The sequence below is a fragment of the Genypterus blacodes genome, unplaced genomic scaffold, assembly GCF_046128005.1.
Source record: "Genypterus blacodes isolate CSIRO-AG114 ecotype Tasmania unplaced genomic scaffold, CSIRO-AGI_Gbla_v1 ptg000059l_1, whole genome shotgun sequence".
Lineage (NCBI taxonomy): Eukaryota > Metazoa > Chordata > Actinopteri > Ophidiiformes > Ophidiidae > Genypterus > Genypterus blacodes.
Genome location: NW_027466871.1, coordinates 1778100 through 1794389, shown reverse-complemented (window position 1 = coordinate 1794389; position 16290 = coordinate 1778100). Strand labels below are relative to the sequence as shown.

Sequence of the window (16290 nt, the reverse complement as noted above, 5' to 3'; positions counted from 1 at the left end):
CCAGAATCATCTGAATGGACCCTTTGTGAGTCCCTGGGATGGAATGTGACAGACAACCAGAACACAGAGGTAGAGAACAGGTCAGCAGTTTCTCACACCATCTCCAGATCACTGTGTCTTTGGTTGGAGGCATCATCGATCAGCCACGGGGATCAAGAAAGAAGAAGAAGAAGAAATCACAAGACTTCCACATATTTTTATTAAACCATTTTCCACAGTCTTACAACACTGTATACACTGCATCATGTCTCCTTCTTGCCCTCCTCCTGCGGGATGATCTGAGGTGTGTATCCATGGAGCACTAACAGACCGCACAGAGTGAGAGAGAGCCCGACCCACCATAGAGCTGCATGCTTCTCTCCGAAAATCAGCCGTCCCAGAATTGCCTGAATAAAAACAAAAAACAGCTTAAAGCAAGAGGGGCAGCATTTATTGTTTAAACTAAAGATGTACAATAAAGTGAGGGAGTAATGTACTTTATTCTTTCATCTTACTGAGGAAATGAAGTTGGATGCCGTGGTGCCGACGGTGGCTCTGGCTGAGGAAGAGTGTCTGAGAGCTTTGGAGAAGAAGGTCCACATCACAGTGTTGCAGGCGAACAGCAGGCCTGCACACACCAACCGCAGGGGGATGCACAGCTGTAGACAATTTTGGATTTCATCATCAGTTACATCTGATCGTCAAACTGGGTACAAAAGACCAACAACTATATACCACAGGTGCATTTCTATATCTGCTATCTTTATTTTTAAAGCAATACATGGATTAACAGAAATGAACATCTGGAACGAAATTTGCTCTTTATTTCAAAACAGAAAATTATGAGTTGATGATGAAAACTCTGCATTTCTGTTAGATGAGCAAAAGAAGACAGATTTCTATTTTAATTTTTTGCTTTTGTAGGATAAATAAACTTTGTCTCACCCAGTCACAGGCTGTGGATCCACCGGGTCCCGTCCAGCCGCTCAGCCGGGACTCGCACATCTCTTCCAGGTAGTCCGCACCGAGAGACAGTTTACCACACAGGGAGGCCGCGGCGCCTAGAAACCCCGCTAATGACGCGTAAAAAGATCCTGTTATCATAACTCAAAACTTATTTCAGAGATCGAAATCCATGTGAATGACAGCGCATCACGGGTCTTCTGTCCAAAACTTTCTAAACAAAAGCCTGTCCAAAACCTTTCATTTGCAATTCGCGTGTGTTTCATAGAATGTTTTTTTTTTTTCAGCGCACAGCTCGCTTGGTAGCTACAACACTAAATATACATCTATAGCTATGAATGTTTACTTGTAACTACAGGAAGACACTTCTTCTTCTGTGTCGTAAATCGGATGTCAACACCGCCACCCACCAATCAGGAGTATAGACTGAGCACACCGGCAGACATACATGACTACGGTGGCCGAGAGAGCTCATGCAACATTGTACTTTCCGCGTCCGCGAGTCCGCGAGGGTGCGCCAGGGTACCGGTGACGTAAGTGCCGTCATCAGAGGGTGTGCGCGGAGGCTCACCCCGACCCGATTTCCGCGTACTTTCCATTTCTTTGCAGCAGATGGCAGAGGGCAGACAGCTCAGGAGCCACGGAGTTAATATGGAGCCGGCTCTTCTTCATGTTAACTTAAAGTGCAGACTTTCATCTTTAATTTGAGGGTATTTACATCTAGCATGCATTTATAGACAGAACACCCAATTTTAGTTGCTGAAAAGTAACTGAACACTTGGCTGCTCAGCTGTTCCATAGCCAGCTGTGGGTTGTTCCATCATGATTTTATGTGCAAGTAGTCAGATAAAAGGTCAAGAGTTTATTTCTAATGTGGCTTTTGCATCTTCAAATTCAAAGTTTAGCACTTGTCTTGACCTGTGACTCACCTGTCTTGTTGTCAGACCTCTGTATCAAACAATATGCAGAGTTGGACAAAGGAACTTGCCATAGTCATAGCTCTGGCTAGGCCTTTTCTAATTAAAGCATTTTTTGCCAACCCTCATATCAGATGACGCCATGTGGGGCCATGACCCCCAAGGATTAGTGCATTCTGTCTGTTTTTGAGGTTACTGCATTTACCAGAACAGGAACTATTGAACTTAAGCCTTGTCACCACCACAGCACCATCCATAAGCTTCCAAACATTCAATTTGATAACAAAAAAGAATAAAGAGACATCTAAATAAATATGGTTTAATACTTACAATACAACCAAAAAGGGTATTAATATTGTAAAACGTCATTTTACAGCAACAATAAATATATTAATGTGAAAATATACAACAACAAAATTATGCAATTAAATACAAATAGAATGTTATTTCTTATCATCAGAGGACATCAGAGTCTTAGTGAAAACAGTCTCAGGCCACTAGTGTGAGGGTGGTAAACATACTGTGCATCAGCAACACCCAGTGGTTTACTCAAACAACACCAACAAACGGTGAAACTAACTTCAGAATGATAAATGAATATGGTGTCGGAAAAAACAGGAGTGACTGAGGCAGTGAATGAAGATTGTAACATGATGTTGAGGAGTTCTGTTGCCTGTTTCTCATTAGGACATATGGGCAGACCTTGTTGTGTACTATTTCCCCATCCAGATAATGGAGAAACACCGTAATGCAACTTGTAATTGCAAACAGAATGCTGCTAGACGAAAATTGCACGTGTTCTGGCTTGTGTTATGACTGGATCTGGAAAATGCCCAGATGTACATGCAATCATACGTCATGGACACATTTGTGCAATCCAATCCACACACACATGTTAAAAACCCTGCGTCATCTTCATGCCTGTGAAATTATTTTGAACATGCAGTACCTTGCCAACTTTCCCACAACGCAGCAGGCCCAGATTTTGGATCCAGATAACATATATGTTGACTGAGGTACCGTGATAATCAGGCCCCTCCGGATTTCACCATATATTTTGTGATTTTTGCTGTCAGAATAACTCACTTTGCGGCTGCAATTTCCTGCATTTTCAGACAAATTTAGCAATTTATTATCCATAAATCAGAACTTTTGCACTTCTGTGTGTACCCCTGTTGCTTAAAGAGTGCTCCCAGAGACAGGCGTGCACCCTTTACCCCCAGCTGATCTCCACATCACTCTCACTGTATAGAATATGAAAACAAAGAAACAAAGAGAAACTAAGCATTAATATCGGTTATTTCTTAACAAAATCATGATCTCTTCACTTCTTTGTTACTTTACAATCACCACTGACTTTACATCGCCATCTCCACGTGACTAATTTGAACAAACTGACTGACGGGCTTCAGGAGCAACTAGCGAGCATTGCGAAACATTGTGGCATTTTGTTGAATTTGCATATAACCCTGTGATCATGGAATCCCGAAAAGCTGGATGGGCTAGTTGATTCTTTTTGGATCCCTCTGGATTCAAGCTTGGCCAGGAATGCAGCAGCTGGGATTGTTGTGAAGGGGAAAGTTTAATCATCAAAATAAACAATTTACCAGTTTACCACACTCAGACCAGAGGGCGCTGTCTTACTGAAAATATTCACTAAATCTTATTCAAGCCAAGAAGCAGCAACAAAGCTCCTTCAGTCCTCTGTATGACGTGTCTTCGGGCACTTAAGTGCAAAACCATATGTCCATCTTCCTCCAATCCAAAATGAAAACCACATGTGTTGGTGCATCATTTCACACACATGCTGGTGACTGGGGTTTCTATCAGTCAACCGGCTCACTTTGATCCCACCTCTTGCAGGTGAGAAACAGCTTCATTTGATTCAGGAATGTCAAAACATCAACTTTCAGTCCTTTTTTTTTCTAGCAGAAAAGCCTTCTGCGGTCATACAGGTTTCCCATGTCTGGACAGATTATGGAAAACAGGACAAAAAATAACCTTAACACTGCATATAAATACATAACTTACAAACATAGAACACTGAAAATATTCTATCATAATAAATTAGATGTAGTGTACAACAAAGGGATATTGGGTAGGAATACACAGGTTGTTTAAGATGAACTGCTCTGTCGTAGATGAATATTTCAATCTTTGGAATTTAGACAAAACCATTAAATAAGGGAACGGGATGTGGTGGATTGTGGATGCTGTGATTGGCATCACTGAGTTACTTCATCTCTCCATATGTAGCACCTACGTTAATATCCCTTTGGACAACATGGTCTCAAGACATTTTTGTGAAATTAGCTCAATAACTTAAAAATGCATAAAACATTCATTGTGCACAGAAAAATGCTATGTTCACATTACAGGCTTGAATGCTGAATTTCAATATGCACATTGATGTTTGTAAGTGACCTGTATCTGACCCCAGTGTGAGCACAGCTCTGCCCTTAAAGGTCACACATGCACTCATTCAACACAAAACGGGTTCCATATGAGATAACATGAGCCCCATGCAAGTGGTCCAAATCTGGATCAGATTATGTTCCTTTACACTGCTCACAACAAATCTGATCAGCTCTGTGTCACATGTCGGCAAAGACATACATTTGGATCATTTTTGTCTGTAATGTGAACATAGTAACTGAGACAAACCAGTTTTCCAACGAGGAAAAGGTTACATGAAGAACCCGGACAAGGACAGCGGTTAGTTAATGACTTCTATCTAACATGAAATGTCATGGTGTAAAGCTGCTTTACTTACTCAAATGTAGTTTAACCAAAGTTATTTGACTCGTCTGAAATCAACAATTAGTTAACTCTTAAATGTAATGAGTGGGAGTCCAAAGAATCTAATTCTTCACATCATTCAGTAACCCTCTCCGTGAAGGAAGAACCTCATCTTCACATTATCTGTCTTCAAGACAACAAACTGTCTTACATATTCTCACACCAAATCCTATTAGGTGTTAGTCAGTACAGTGGTGAAACAACTTCACATCATGCCACAGAGGGACACAGTTCTTGGACCTGCCAGTTCAAGCACACCCCCACCCCTCCAAAACAAAAACTAAAAAATTGTCTTTTCAGTTCAGAGATGTGTTTGGCTCCTGCTGCAACATTGTTGCAGTTGCGCATTTGTTTTGCTTTAAATAGTGTTTCTTTTTGTAGCAGCAATATATAATATAACATTGTCATTGTACCTGTGTAATATATGTACATATATATTAAATATCTTAATGCGGAAAACAGACTGTAGCAAGATCTCTGTGTCCAAAATGTCCTCACTTGCTGTGTCATCTTAACTCCTTGCAGGGAATGCATCCTTCGGTTTCAAAGTGCTGTGCCAAGAAAATCCATCCTTCTACCAGTGTTGCCTCCCTCTCTCCTGGTCTCATCTCCTTGGTTTGTCACATCTATCAAAGACAAGACAGAATGTTATTTAATTAACAAGCGGAAAATCAATCTCATGGAGCCACATTCTCACAGATGTATGGAAAGGAGAAATATGTATCAAAATGCAAATGATTTCCATACAGGAAATCTGTTTTTCCCGCCTGTAATTCTCTGCTTTAGAGCTCTGCATTTAAAGACACTAGATACTACAAGGGGACCTGGCACAGACTGAGCTTATTCATCACATGAACATATGTTAGCCCACTTCTTGCTGGTGGATCAGTGTATAAGTCTTCTTTCGGCAGGGTGGAATGGTAAAACGTCAACATGCCAAGCTAAACAACAATATGCCCTCACCACAGCCACTGACCCTGGCTGAAATGTTATTTAAAAGCACACAAAGGCTGTTCAGACTGCAGGAACTAAATGCTCAATCATGATTTATTTTGTAAGGCTGTTCACGTTGATCTTTGCATGTGGCCTGCGTGCGATACCAATCTGAACACATCACACTCTTGAAGTGACTTGCATGCACAAAACAATAACTTTACGTCACAAACTACGTGCTCACTAAGACATAAACAACACTGTCGTATCCGACAGCGTCATCGGGCTCTGGAGCTGCAAAAGTCCATAAGTCCGATGGTCTGAATCCCCAAAACAATGGCCCATTACTCCAAATTCACACACTAGATTTCTTGTGTCATGTGAAAGTGAGTTTCTGAATCAATAATAAGTATTAAATCTGTTGTGTTGTGTCCCATGTCAGTTCTATTGAGCAAAGACGTGCATGTGTCAGATGTGGTTTGAGAGGCTTCTACTGATGTTGCGGTTTCTCTAATGTTGTGCACTGAAAAATAAATTGGCAATTTACAGACATCTTTCAAACGATGAGTGTTTGATGCTCAAATTTGTTGCAATATCACTTTAAAGTATTGCAATTGTAGTTGCCCGCACTGAACTTATTCACACCAAGATCACATTTCCTGCATTTTAGATGAAGTGCCCATTCTGTGAGGCTTTGTATAGAGTGGAGGGGGCTGGGTTAGAGCTGAAACTGGCGGTGGGGTGATGGAGCACCCCACTCAACTTCCTGAAAGCCTCTGGCTCTTCCCACCCGTAGGTCCGCCCTCTCTCCTGAACAAAAAGCAGCCAATTGGAATCGTGTTACTTGTCCCTCCACCTTGAGGTCGTTGGCCATCTAAATCCAGCATAGTGTGGGGGGCCTTCAGGGGTTAGAGGTCATAGAAGTGGCTGGGTTAGAGGAGGTCATGAAACACTGCCTCATTAAGAAGAAGCACCTCTCTGTTTGACGAGTTTAACTCCCCTGATAAGAATTTAAGTTTTTTTCTTTCTTTTCAAAATGCAAAAAGTAACAGTAGGTAAATGAAACAAAGTAGTTTTGTTCGTTCCCAAAAGTTAACATTTAGGGATAAAGAGCTTTGAAACGTAACTTCTGTGCATAAGCTGTGAATGTGTGAATAAGCCATATTTATGTCTGAGCTTTTTCATGCAAGAATTAGGCTGAATCAACACAACATGTCAGAGTTATTTTCACAAGATTGTGATCAATGCACCAATACAAATGTTGTTGATTGGACCATTTCACTAGACATGTGTATGGTGCACAGATAGACAAACCATCACAGACAAAAGCAGAAGAAAAGGTGCAGGGAGGGGGGGAGGGAGGAGGGGGCAAGCAGCTGAGGCAGGGACATGTCAGGACATGCCGCTTATCGGGATACGTATGGTAAACAAACCTGCAAGTTCTTTCGTTTAACTCTAGCTGCCTGGACTTGCAGTCTAAATGTGAGAATTTGCAGGAACATTTACAGGTGATAGGGTCCTGCACAAACAAGCGCTTTCTTCTTTCTGAGCAAGGCTCACAGTGGCTGCAAGGGAAGCAGATGGGAAAGAGGGGGGAAGAGAGAGAAAGAGAGCTAAGCTGTATTGCAAATTCTGCAGAAAAGCCAGACACAGACACTCAAGCAGCATCAAAACCCTTCAACCTCAACCTCATCCCAGAACCACAATCCACCCTTCACCATCAGGACACAGATGGTCATGTCACATCCATTTATGGAAAACACAAGGTCAGAGTAGATTAGAGTGTTTTCCTGAATGAGCAAAGGATTTTTCATTTTTTTTAAACTACATCATAGTCCTCAATACATTTTAGTGGTATGAAACCTGGGCGGTGCATTTGCATTACATGTGCAAGCAAAGTTGATCAGTTTATTTAAAGTTTTGATGAGTTATGATCTGATCCTGAATTACAGTTGAACTGCTCCTCTATCTTAAGTATCAACCTCTGTATCTAACATAGAACACAGAGCTCTAACGCAGAGAGGTTTGGTTTACTTTGCTGATCTGACAAGGAAGCAATAGAAAGTCTGGATCTTATGACAGCATGAACATAGCAGCTCATTGAGTGTACGACATGATTATCACATCACATCACAATACGCATATGCATACGCATACGCAGCTGCACATGTCCATACACACATTAACGTAAGAAGGGGGGATGTATGAATGAGCTACGTGTGATTGTCTTTATTCCCTTATGTCACAGTGGTAGAATAAAGGCTGTGCACCCTTCCAACTGTGAGGTTAGCAATGAAGAGGATAGAATCGGAACATAAATATGAAAAACGTCCATGCCGAGATCATACAGAGAGACGAGTAGTCATGAGCATGAATGAAGGGAGCACAGCCACCTATAAGAGCTGTGCTAAGCTATGGTGGAAGATCAATGTACCATCTTCCACCACAGACACCACAGTTTAGCTGTATCAGTATAATGTTCCACTTATGAGCTGGGAGGTCACGGCAGAGACAAAACAATGCCAGACTTTGATATACATGGGGGGTTGCCATGGGCCAGCTGAGAGCTATGCTTTGTCTAATATGACAAACTTGTCTGAATTCACATCCAAGCAGAACAATGAATTCTGTATGTATGAAAACAAGAACAAACAACATAAACCAGAACTTATCAGCATAACTCTGAAGGCAACAGTGACCCCCAACATAAAATGCACTTAGTTCTTGTGCTTTTATGCCTACTTACTTATTACTACAATTAATCACTCCCCCTGTATTTGACAGAGAAGAAGACGGAAATGTAGGTACCAAACTTATCAATAACTGTGTGTTGTAATAACTAAAAACACTTTCAAACTACTATGGCATGTAAACCTACATAAGCCAAACTTGTTACATAAGCAACACAAGCCCCTTCCACACATGTATACCAGCACACAGCAGGACTACCTCGTGCTGGAATGTTCTGTGGTAGCAGATCTGCAAGGAATGACTCTGGGAAAAGCGCAAAGTGATCTAGTGAATTTGATACCGCAGAACCAGAGCCAGAGCCAGAGCCAGAGCCAGAGCCAGAGCCAGAGCCAGAGCCAGAACCAGAACCAGAACCAGAACCAGAACCAGAACAAGAACCAGGGCCAGAGTCAGAGCCAGAGCCAGAGCCAGAGCCAGAGCTCTGCTTTATTATGGTCATTTATGGTGTTCAGAGAAAATAACAAGGAAACATTACTTTGCTTCCCCTTTACCTGCATACCTGCAGTCAAGTGCAGGACAAGAGCTGTGACCTGAAATTCAGTCACACAGATGTGATCCTTTCAGTAGGTGGCAGCAAAACACCCATAAGCTGCCCATATGTAGAGAACAAAGTAGAAGAAGAATAAGGCCGGATGTGATTAAATTGGCTGATTAGCTTTGGTATTATTTGGTCTTAAGTGCTGCAATCTGTGATCATTTAATTTGTCTCTGTTGTAATAGAAAAGCTCCTTGATCTCTGAGTCCATTTCCCAGACATTGAATAATGTTTATTATCTTCGGTTCATCCTGCCTGTTGCCAACACACTAAGGTTGTTATTATGAGGGATACATACGTCATAATCAGAGAAACAACTGAAAGGGCTTCTGCTTTATAATCTTGTCTTCTAATTAGCAGGCGTGTCAGACTGGTAGAACACGGACGTACTGAGGGATTGAATAGATGAGCAGACACTCTTTGTACCTTTTTCTTTGTTCACTCTGCCTTGCCTACATGCAGAGTGGCAAGCAGACATCCTACAAGAGCAGCTCAGGCCATGACCAATTTGACTTAGCCCTTTGAGCAAACATGATCTCATCCCTTCTCCACCAATCCAAAGGGTTTAAACCAGCAAGTCACAGCGCACACATGCACCCCCCTTATCTAATTAGAAAGGGGGGCGTTTCTTTGACAGGCTGCTCAGTAGGGCTCCAAACACACACAGACACACAGCAGATCATATATGTATTCATACATCGAGACACAGAGATGGTCCCACCGCAACTCTAACCAACGACGGCCTCTCTTGTGTGTCGCCGAGCTCACCCACTATTTACACCGCTAGAAATAAAAATAGGTTAACTACATGACACCTGTTGCTATGATTAGACTGTGGGAGCTGACGGGCCGAGGGTCGGGTTTGCAACTGGAGTCAGCAGAGTGCAAGACAGCAGCGGGTGGTCTGTAGTTTGCTGGCTACGCCTCGATCCGTTATGCTGTTACAGCCACACCATAAAACAATAAACTGACTGTCATAAAAAACAAAAAAAGCATGCTCGAAGTGTGGCAGATTGGTCTAAAGGCTATTCTCTGCATCCACGCAAGAATGAGGCCTCATAATCCCTCATTATGTACATGCATTCATGTGATAGTGGAGGAACAATAATCACTGCGTATGAAAAATAACTTGGTTTGTATGTTTCTTCTTCTGTTCTCTACTTCTCTACATATCCTTCCAACAAATTTCAGAGGGAAACATTCATATCTTCACCTGCTGCCCTGTGTCTGTCATCGTATGTAGCATTCAGGCTCACATGAGGACTTAACACTGCCGTCATATGTAAAGCGCACTTTAAAACACTTATGTCATTGTAAACCAAGCTTGTTGTGTAGGTGTGGACTGCAGCCTGCACCCTCGTAAACCTAGCATACATGTCCTGTGTCCTGTGTCGTCAGCTTGTTTTAGCCAGGGTTTATATTTTTCAGCATACAAACCTGACATTAAAGGTTTGTCTGGAATTGTGACAATGACATGAGTCAGCCGCCAAATTTAAGTCACCAAATCAGGACACAGTGCTATGCAATTACATAAACTGAAGAGTACAAAATGGCCTGTTCATGCTAAGAAGACATGTTGGTTTCTGTCTGATTACATTGGTTCTATTCTGTGCTGAACGACAGTGCTGACATGTTTGAGTTTCACAACCAGAGAGAACCCAGAAACTCCAACAACATTCAAACCCTTTACAATACAGTGTATGAGATCACATACTTACTATTTCTTTATGATAACATCTGTCTTTAATCTGAAATAGAAAAGAGAAATATTTAGATTTTGACCTTTATTAAATTACTGTGGCTGGATGAGATGTAATTGGATTTAGACTCTCTTACCTGCATACACACTTTCGATGCTCTGTGAAAGTTAAGTCAATTGTATGTTGCGACACCAGAGGTCTAAACTGCATCACCTTAAGGAGAAACAGAGGATGAGGTTACTCTTCTTTGCCTTCTCTCTTCCACCACTGTTACTATGGTTGCAAGCATGCTATACTCCAATTTTGTGTTTGTGCAAGTGTACAGGGAAAGATTGTGAGTGAGACATACAGTATATATGGATGGACTTAATCAGGATGCTGTGGTTCATTGAAGTCACATCAGGTATTTCATGAAGAGAGATGCAATACAGTATAAATGTATCGATTATAGGCAAAGATTTAACCTAATAAGTGGCTGTGCCCAATGTCTAGACTGTGGGGCTTTGACCAAATGGCTTGAACATATGTGTGTACAACTGCACATCTCTACTCTTCTCTAGGAAAAACCCTGCTCGGTAGGAGGTCTGGTGAGGCACCAAATGAGACCATCCTGACATGGCTGCAAACACAGCGTGCTGGGGTAAACAAAATAGCTCACATGCCATGTATCTCTGCTTCAGTCTCTCTGCTGTTTGCTGATGCTTCTGGACAGACAAGTTGCAGTCAAATGCATTCAAATCCTTAAGGATCCAAATTACAATTATTATCTTAGGTCCTGTTTTTCACTGATTGGATAAAACAAAGACAATTTGGGGCCACATTTTGGGGTATACATGATTTAGTAGAACAATTTGGTTGAACAAAATATTGAGTGCTACTGTGGTATTGTCCTGCTGTGTTGCTGTAGACAATCTTGGCTTTCCTCCTCAGCTCATCGCGCTCACCTGCAATGTGATGTTGCGTGTTTCTGTGGGTACACACTCCATTGCTTCGTCGTTGCAGAAGCCCGCACAGCGATTGAGAACGACACAGGAGGGGATATAATGGTGTTCCGTATCCTCTGGGTACTCCTGGAAGATGTCCACCAGCATCTCCCTCGGCTGACACATGCTCTTGCTGTACACACTTTCGAAAAGGAGGACTGAATGAGGAATGGAGGAAGAAAAAAAAGATAAAGCTTTGTCTGTATTCATGATTATCACTGGAATAATTACAGTCAGAAAAAGCAACAAGCAGCAAGCAATCCACCCCTTGATTCACTAATTCATCACTAATCATCACTAATTGCTTCTGTTTACTTTTTGTCAATGTAACAAAGTTACAGCCAGCCATTTCCTTCCTTAAGAAATAAGCTTAAGACAGATTGTTGGCCTCAGTGACATCAAACTATAAACACCCCAAGCAACAATAACAATAGTTTCACTGTCACTTCACTCAAAATCTCTTTTTCAGCCCAAATCCTGCCACAACGCAATACAAAGTACTCAACAACCTCATTAAGCTGGAAATGCAGAGGAAATGTTACAGGTTTAAGTGATGTCCTCTCCAAAGAAATCTCCCTTCTGTAGGATAAGCTTCAGTTCAACAATTACCAAAAATGACAAGCAACCAGAAATCTAATGTACATATCTATGTGCATTTAATGATTTACTACATATATCATCTGGAAAGTAATACATAACCCTATCTGTACTAATGACCGGAGCATTACAGAGTTCACTGACTGTTAAGGAATTGACAGTCTTGACTTAGGACATCAGTGCCAAGGCTTGATACTTGTCATTGCGCTCAGAGTATCCATTGCTATTTGGCCATCTCAGTCAAGAACAATAAATCTCAGGACCCACCAGACAGGGTTCCCAGTGACCCCTGGTTAACTCCTGGCCCCTGGTTTGTCAGAGCAGCCATAACCTCAGGCATTGCGGCGCCAGGGTTCACCTCTGACATGTGACCCCAGAAAGCCCACCCCAGAGTTGGCTACGGATTGACTGTGTGACAATTTACTTTCTCCATTTCATTTTCAAGCATCTATACAAATCCTGTTCACTCCCCCAAAATGTGACCAACTGTGCTAATGGTCCTGTGTGTTCTCTGGCCCCACACACACTGCTGCTTTGGGTTTGTTACGAATACTCTGCTGACAGTGTGAATCTCTGCGCTCTTACCACCTGTGACAGCCAGCTGATAAACTAATCTCTTCCTCTTTATTTGAAGGAAGTCTGGATCAGACTGAGCTGGCACATTAAACTACAACAAAACCCAGGAAGAGACAGTGTACGGATAAAACTGTGTATAAAAGATCCTATGACTACGGTACCACATGAGAAGAATACTGCCAGGTCATAACAAAAAAATGTAACTTCTTCGACCTTACTTTAATTGAGATAACCAGATTACATTAAACCTACTTTTGTCCTCATTGGGACGATGACCTGAGCAAGTCACTGCCAGCGAGCTCTAGTCTAACAAGGTAAAACAGTCTCATGGCAATGTCCCTGTCTGGTTTTCTAAGGGAATTTGAGAACAGATTTCAAGGAAATCTTGTTTTTCGCTTCTCAAGTTCTTGTTTGACTTGTTATGATTACAAGCATGATTTCAAATTCCATGACCTTTCCATGATTGTTGAGACACCTGTGTCGTGGGTGCCTTTAAAGCCTTTTATTGCTACAACAAATGAAAACAAATCGGTATCCTTGTGGCAACCTTGTTAACACAGCCTTGACAGATATATCAACTTAGCACATAATAAGACACATACAAGCAAACAACAGACATTCACCTCATACATATCGACTATGCAGATACAAATAAAATGGGGTCGAAAGAAGTGGGAAAAGTCACAACATTCACGAAGGTTGATTTTGCAAAAGCCCTTGTTTTGAAATTGTAACACTTTTATGGTGACTCCAAAGTCCCAATTCAGACCTTTCACCACTGGGAAATTTGATACCTGCTGGCTGTAATCAGAAAAAACAATCCTCAGCTCACACTACGTCTGCAACACCTACCACCAATGTACAATAACTCCAGACACCAGACTCTATATAGCAACTGATCAAAACCAAGCAGGGGAGAAGCAACATTTGACTATTAGATAGTCATCTAAGCATGACAGTGTTGTGGTGGATAAAACACTTACCATCGTTTTCACTCTTCTGTCCTCCCTTGTTAATGCTGGCAGTCTGGAAAAGACACACAACAGAGCAGGTGTTTAACATTTCTCATCTGCATGTATGGCTCTATCATCTTAAAATACATTTCCCATCCGTTAAATATCATACATATGAGGTAGTCACAACATGTGGGGTTATTTTTAGATATAGCAGGATTATATCTCCATTTCAAACCTTTCTGAACTTGAACATCAAAAGCTGGTGGTTAGATCAACCACAGCTCTACGCCTGAAAGAGTTTGATCAGAATATAATGTAAATCTACATTGTGAGTATTTTTACTCCCTATTCCATCTTTGGTTGTAAAAAGCCAACCAGAAGCATCAGCAGAAGCCAAGCTACCTTAAACATGAAGCATTTCCTAGAGGTGATGCTGTCTTATGTTTACGTTATATATACAGAAGAAACACATACACGCTTAATGTTAATCAGTTCAGTTTCACTCAGTGCTTCTCAGATGATACGAATCAAGTTCCAGTATGAACTCACCCTCATAAAACAGAAGTACATACACACAATAATAATTAAACTAAAATAAATGTGTCTGTATGTAATAAATCTGTCTTTATCAAAGCACTGGTGGTATACAGTTAACACACTAAATGAACACAAAATGAAAATGTAAGTCCAAATTAAGTCATTAGTTAGGGGTAACAAAGTCGAACTTATGTTACAAGTCTTAAATAATGTCTCTCGTGACACTCTCGTGTCCAGTCAGGCCACCTGACGCCACACAGCTGCGTCAGAGAAATTGTGTTATGAATATTATATTACAGACATCATAAGGAGACACACCTCTTTCAGTGACAAAAAGAGCAACACTTTCACTCTGCCAAGTTCGTTTGCATAATTTATTCAACCAAAGTGTCCTAATCTTATTTTGAAAGGGTGTTGGCAGAAGTTACATTTGTTTTGGTTGAACAAACTTGACAGTGACGGGATTGGCATCCACGCAGCAGCTCTGTTCACCTTATCTGGCTGGTGTAACCGGCGCAGATATTGCGTGAGAAAGCAGGATGTAATGGGAATGAGGTGGGCAGCAGGACAGGACCACCCGGACCTCAGCTTCCACACGCACACCATGAGAAGAAACAGCTACGTGTCTCATCTACACACAAGCTTCCATCTATACCTAATCATTCCTCGCTGCCACAATAAAGGAGAACATATGACCAACATTTAGGAGGCGTCATGAGATAGATGTAGCCCCTGAAGTTTCATTTAATTAAGCGATCTGCCAATATTGTTTGTTGTGTCTCCATTACCAGTGCCCCTGGCGCGGAGAATACATATGTCGAGATGATGGAGGTATCCAATTAAATTAGACAACATATTCATTATAACTATTTTCAATGAAATCATGTGTGAAGGGTGATCAAAAGGCATCAAGCAAACACGACACAGCGGGATAAAAGGCTGTGATAGACGAAAGATAAGCTAACTGATACTAAAGACACATTAATAAAAGTATTTTGTCTCGGTTAGTATCTTTATTTAGTCTGAATGTGAACACAATGCCTATAACGTGTCACTATTTAAGTACAAATTAGATAAATGGAGAGAGAGAGAGATACACGTAATGGGTACATAATGCATAATTGTTAGAATTCAAAGACTCCTTATCAAACACTCACCTTTACAGATGACAGATGGAAAACCGCTGCCAGAACGATTCGTATCAAACTTACAGCAAAGTTCATGGTTGTCCGTAAAAAAGTACCTCAGCTGTCGTAGAGGGGTTCACAGCACAGAAAAAAAGCATACGCACACACACACACACGGACACGGAAAGTGAATACTACAACGTAGTCCACAAGCTTGAGGAGAGACGCGGTTGGCACGCTTCCAGTCAGTCCGGTGTGTCCCGAGAGGGCTCCACGGGGAGGGAAAGCCTCTCCAAGAAGCTTTGCTCGGGAAAGGACCCAGACAAACGATGTCCAGTAAAATCCACGTAAGAAGCAAGCGATCTGCCCAAAAATTCAACTTTGATCGAAATGTTTACAGAGGAGATGAATGGATCACCTCACGAAGTTTACGCACCGGCGGTACGAGCTCATTGATCACAGAATCTGCTGGTGTGCGTACATGGGAGGGAATAAGCCGGTATAAAGTGATCCTTTTGCAACCCTTCGTTCTTTTGTTTCTTTCCTAGTCTCAATCCCTCCGCTGTGCCTCGGCTTTTCTTCTCCTTTTCAATGCCTTTGGTGAGCATCCAGCCGTAGAAAGCAGATTGTATCCGGGGCTCCACCGCCTCCTGTCGCTTTCTCTCGCCTCTTGGCGGCTTGTGCTCTGGTTCATGCGTTATGAAGGGATGCATGGGTATCAGTGGGTAGGCAGGAGGTGGAGCTAGTGAGCGGGGGGTATGTGTGTGTGTGGGGCGGGTGTGTGTGTGTGTGTGTGTGTGTGTGTGTGTGTGTGTGTGTGTGTGTGTGTGTGTGTGTGTGTGTGTGTGTGGGGGGGGGGGGGGGGGGGGGGGGGGTATAGCTGATTTAAGATACTTTTTAATATTAACTTGCAGAAAAACTATGTGTACCAATAATA

The 16290-nt window shown here is 41.9% G+C and overlaps 2 protein-coding genes across 3 annotated transcripts; both read right to left on the bottom strand.

Annotated features, from left to right (window-relative positions):
- Window positions 1-176: 176 nt before the first annotated feature.
- LOC143003215 (transmembrane protein 42-like) lies at window positions 177-1346 on the bottom strand. Its single transcript, XM_076153746.1, has 3 exons — window positions 925-1346; window positions 495-638; window positions 177-386 (listed from the first exon to the last, which is right to left on the bottom strand). Exons 1-3 carry the CDS (start codon window positions 1081-1083, stop codon window positions 243-245), a joined length of 447 nt encoding a protein of 148 aa, XP_076009861.1. The 5' UTR covers window positions 1084-1346; the 3' UTR covers window positions 177-242.
- An 816-nt stretch (window positions 1347-2162) lies between these two features.
- vegfaa (vascular endothelial growth factor Aa) lies at window positions 2163-16035 on the bottom strand. Of its 2 annotated transcripts, XM_076153899.1 has the most exons (7): window positions 15384-16035; window positions 13717-13759; window positions 11522-11718; window positions 10714-10790; window positions 10596-10625; window positions 7025-7156; window positions 2163-5284 (listed from the first exon to the last, which is right to left on the bottom strand). In XM_076153899.1, exons 1-7 carry the CDS (start codon window positions 15447-15449, stop codon window positions 5263-5265), a joined length of 567 nt encoding a protein of 188 aa, XP_076010014.1. In that variant the 5' UTR covers window positions 15450-16035; the 3' UTR covers window positions 2163-5262. The 2 variants fall into 2 exon arrangements, with proteins under 2 accessions (XP_076010014.1, XP_076010013.1); XM_076153898.1 differs by lacking the exon at window positions 7025-7156.
- Window positions 16036-16290: the final 255 nt, after the last annotated feature.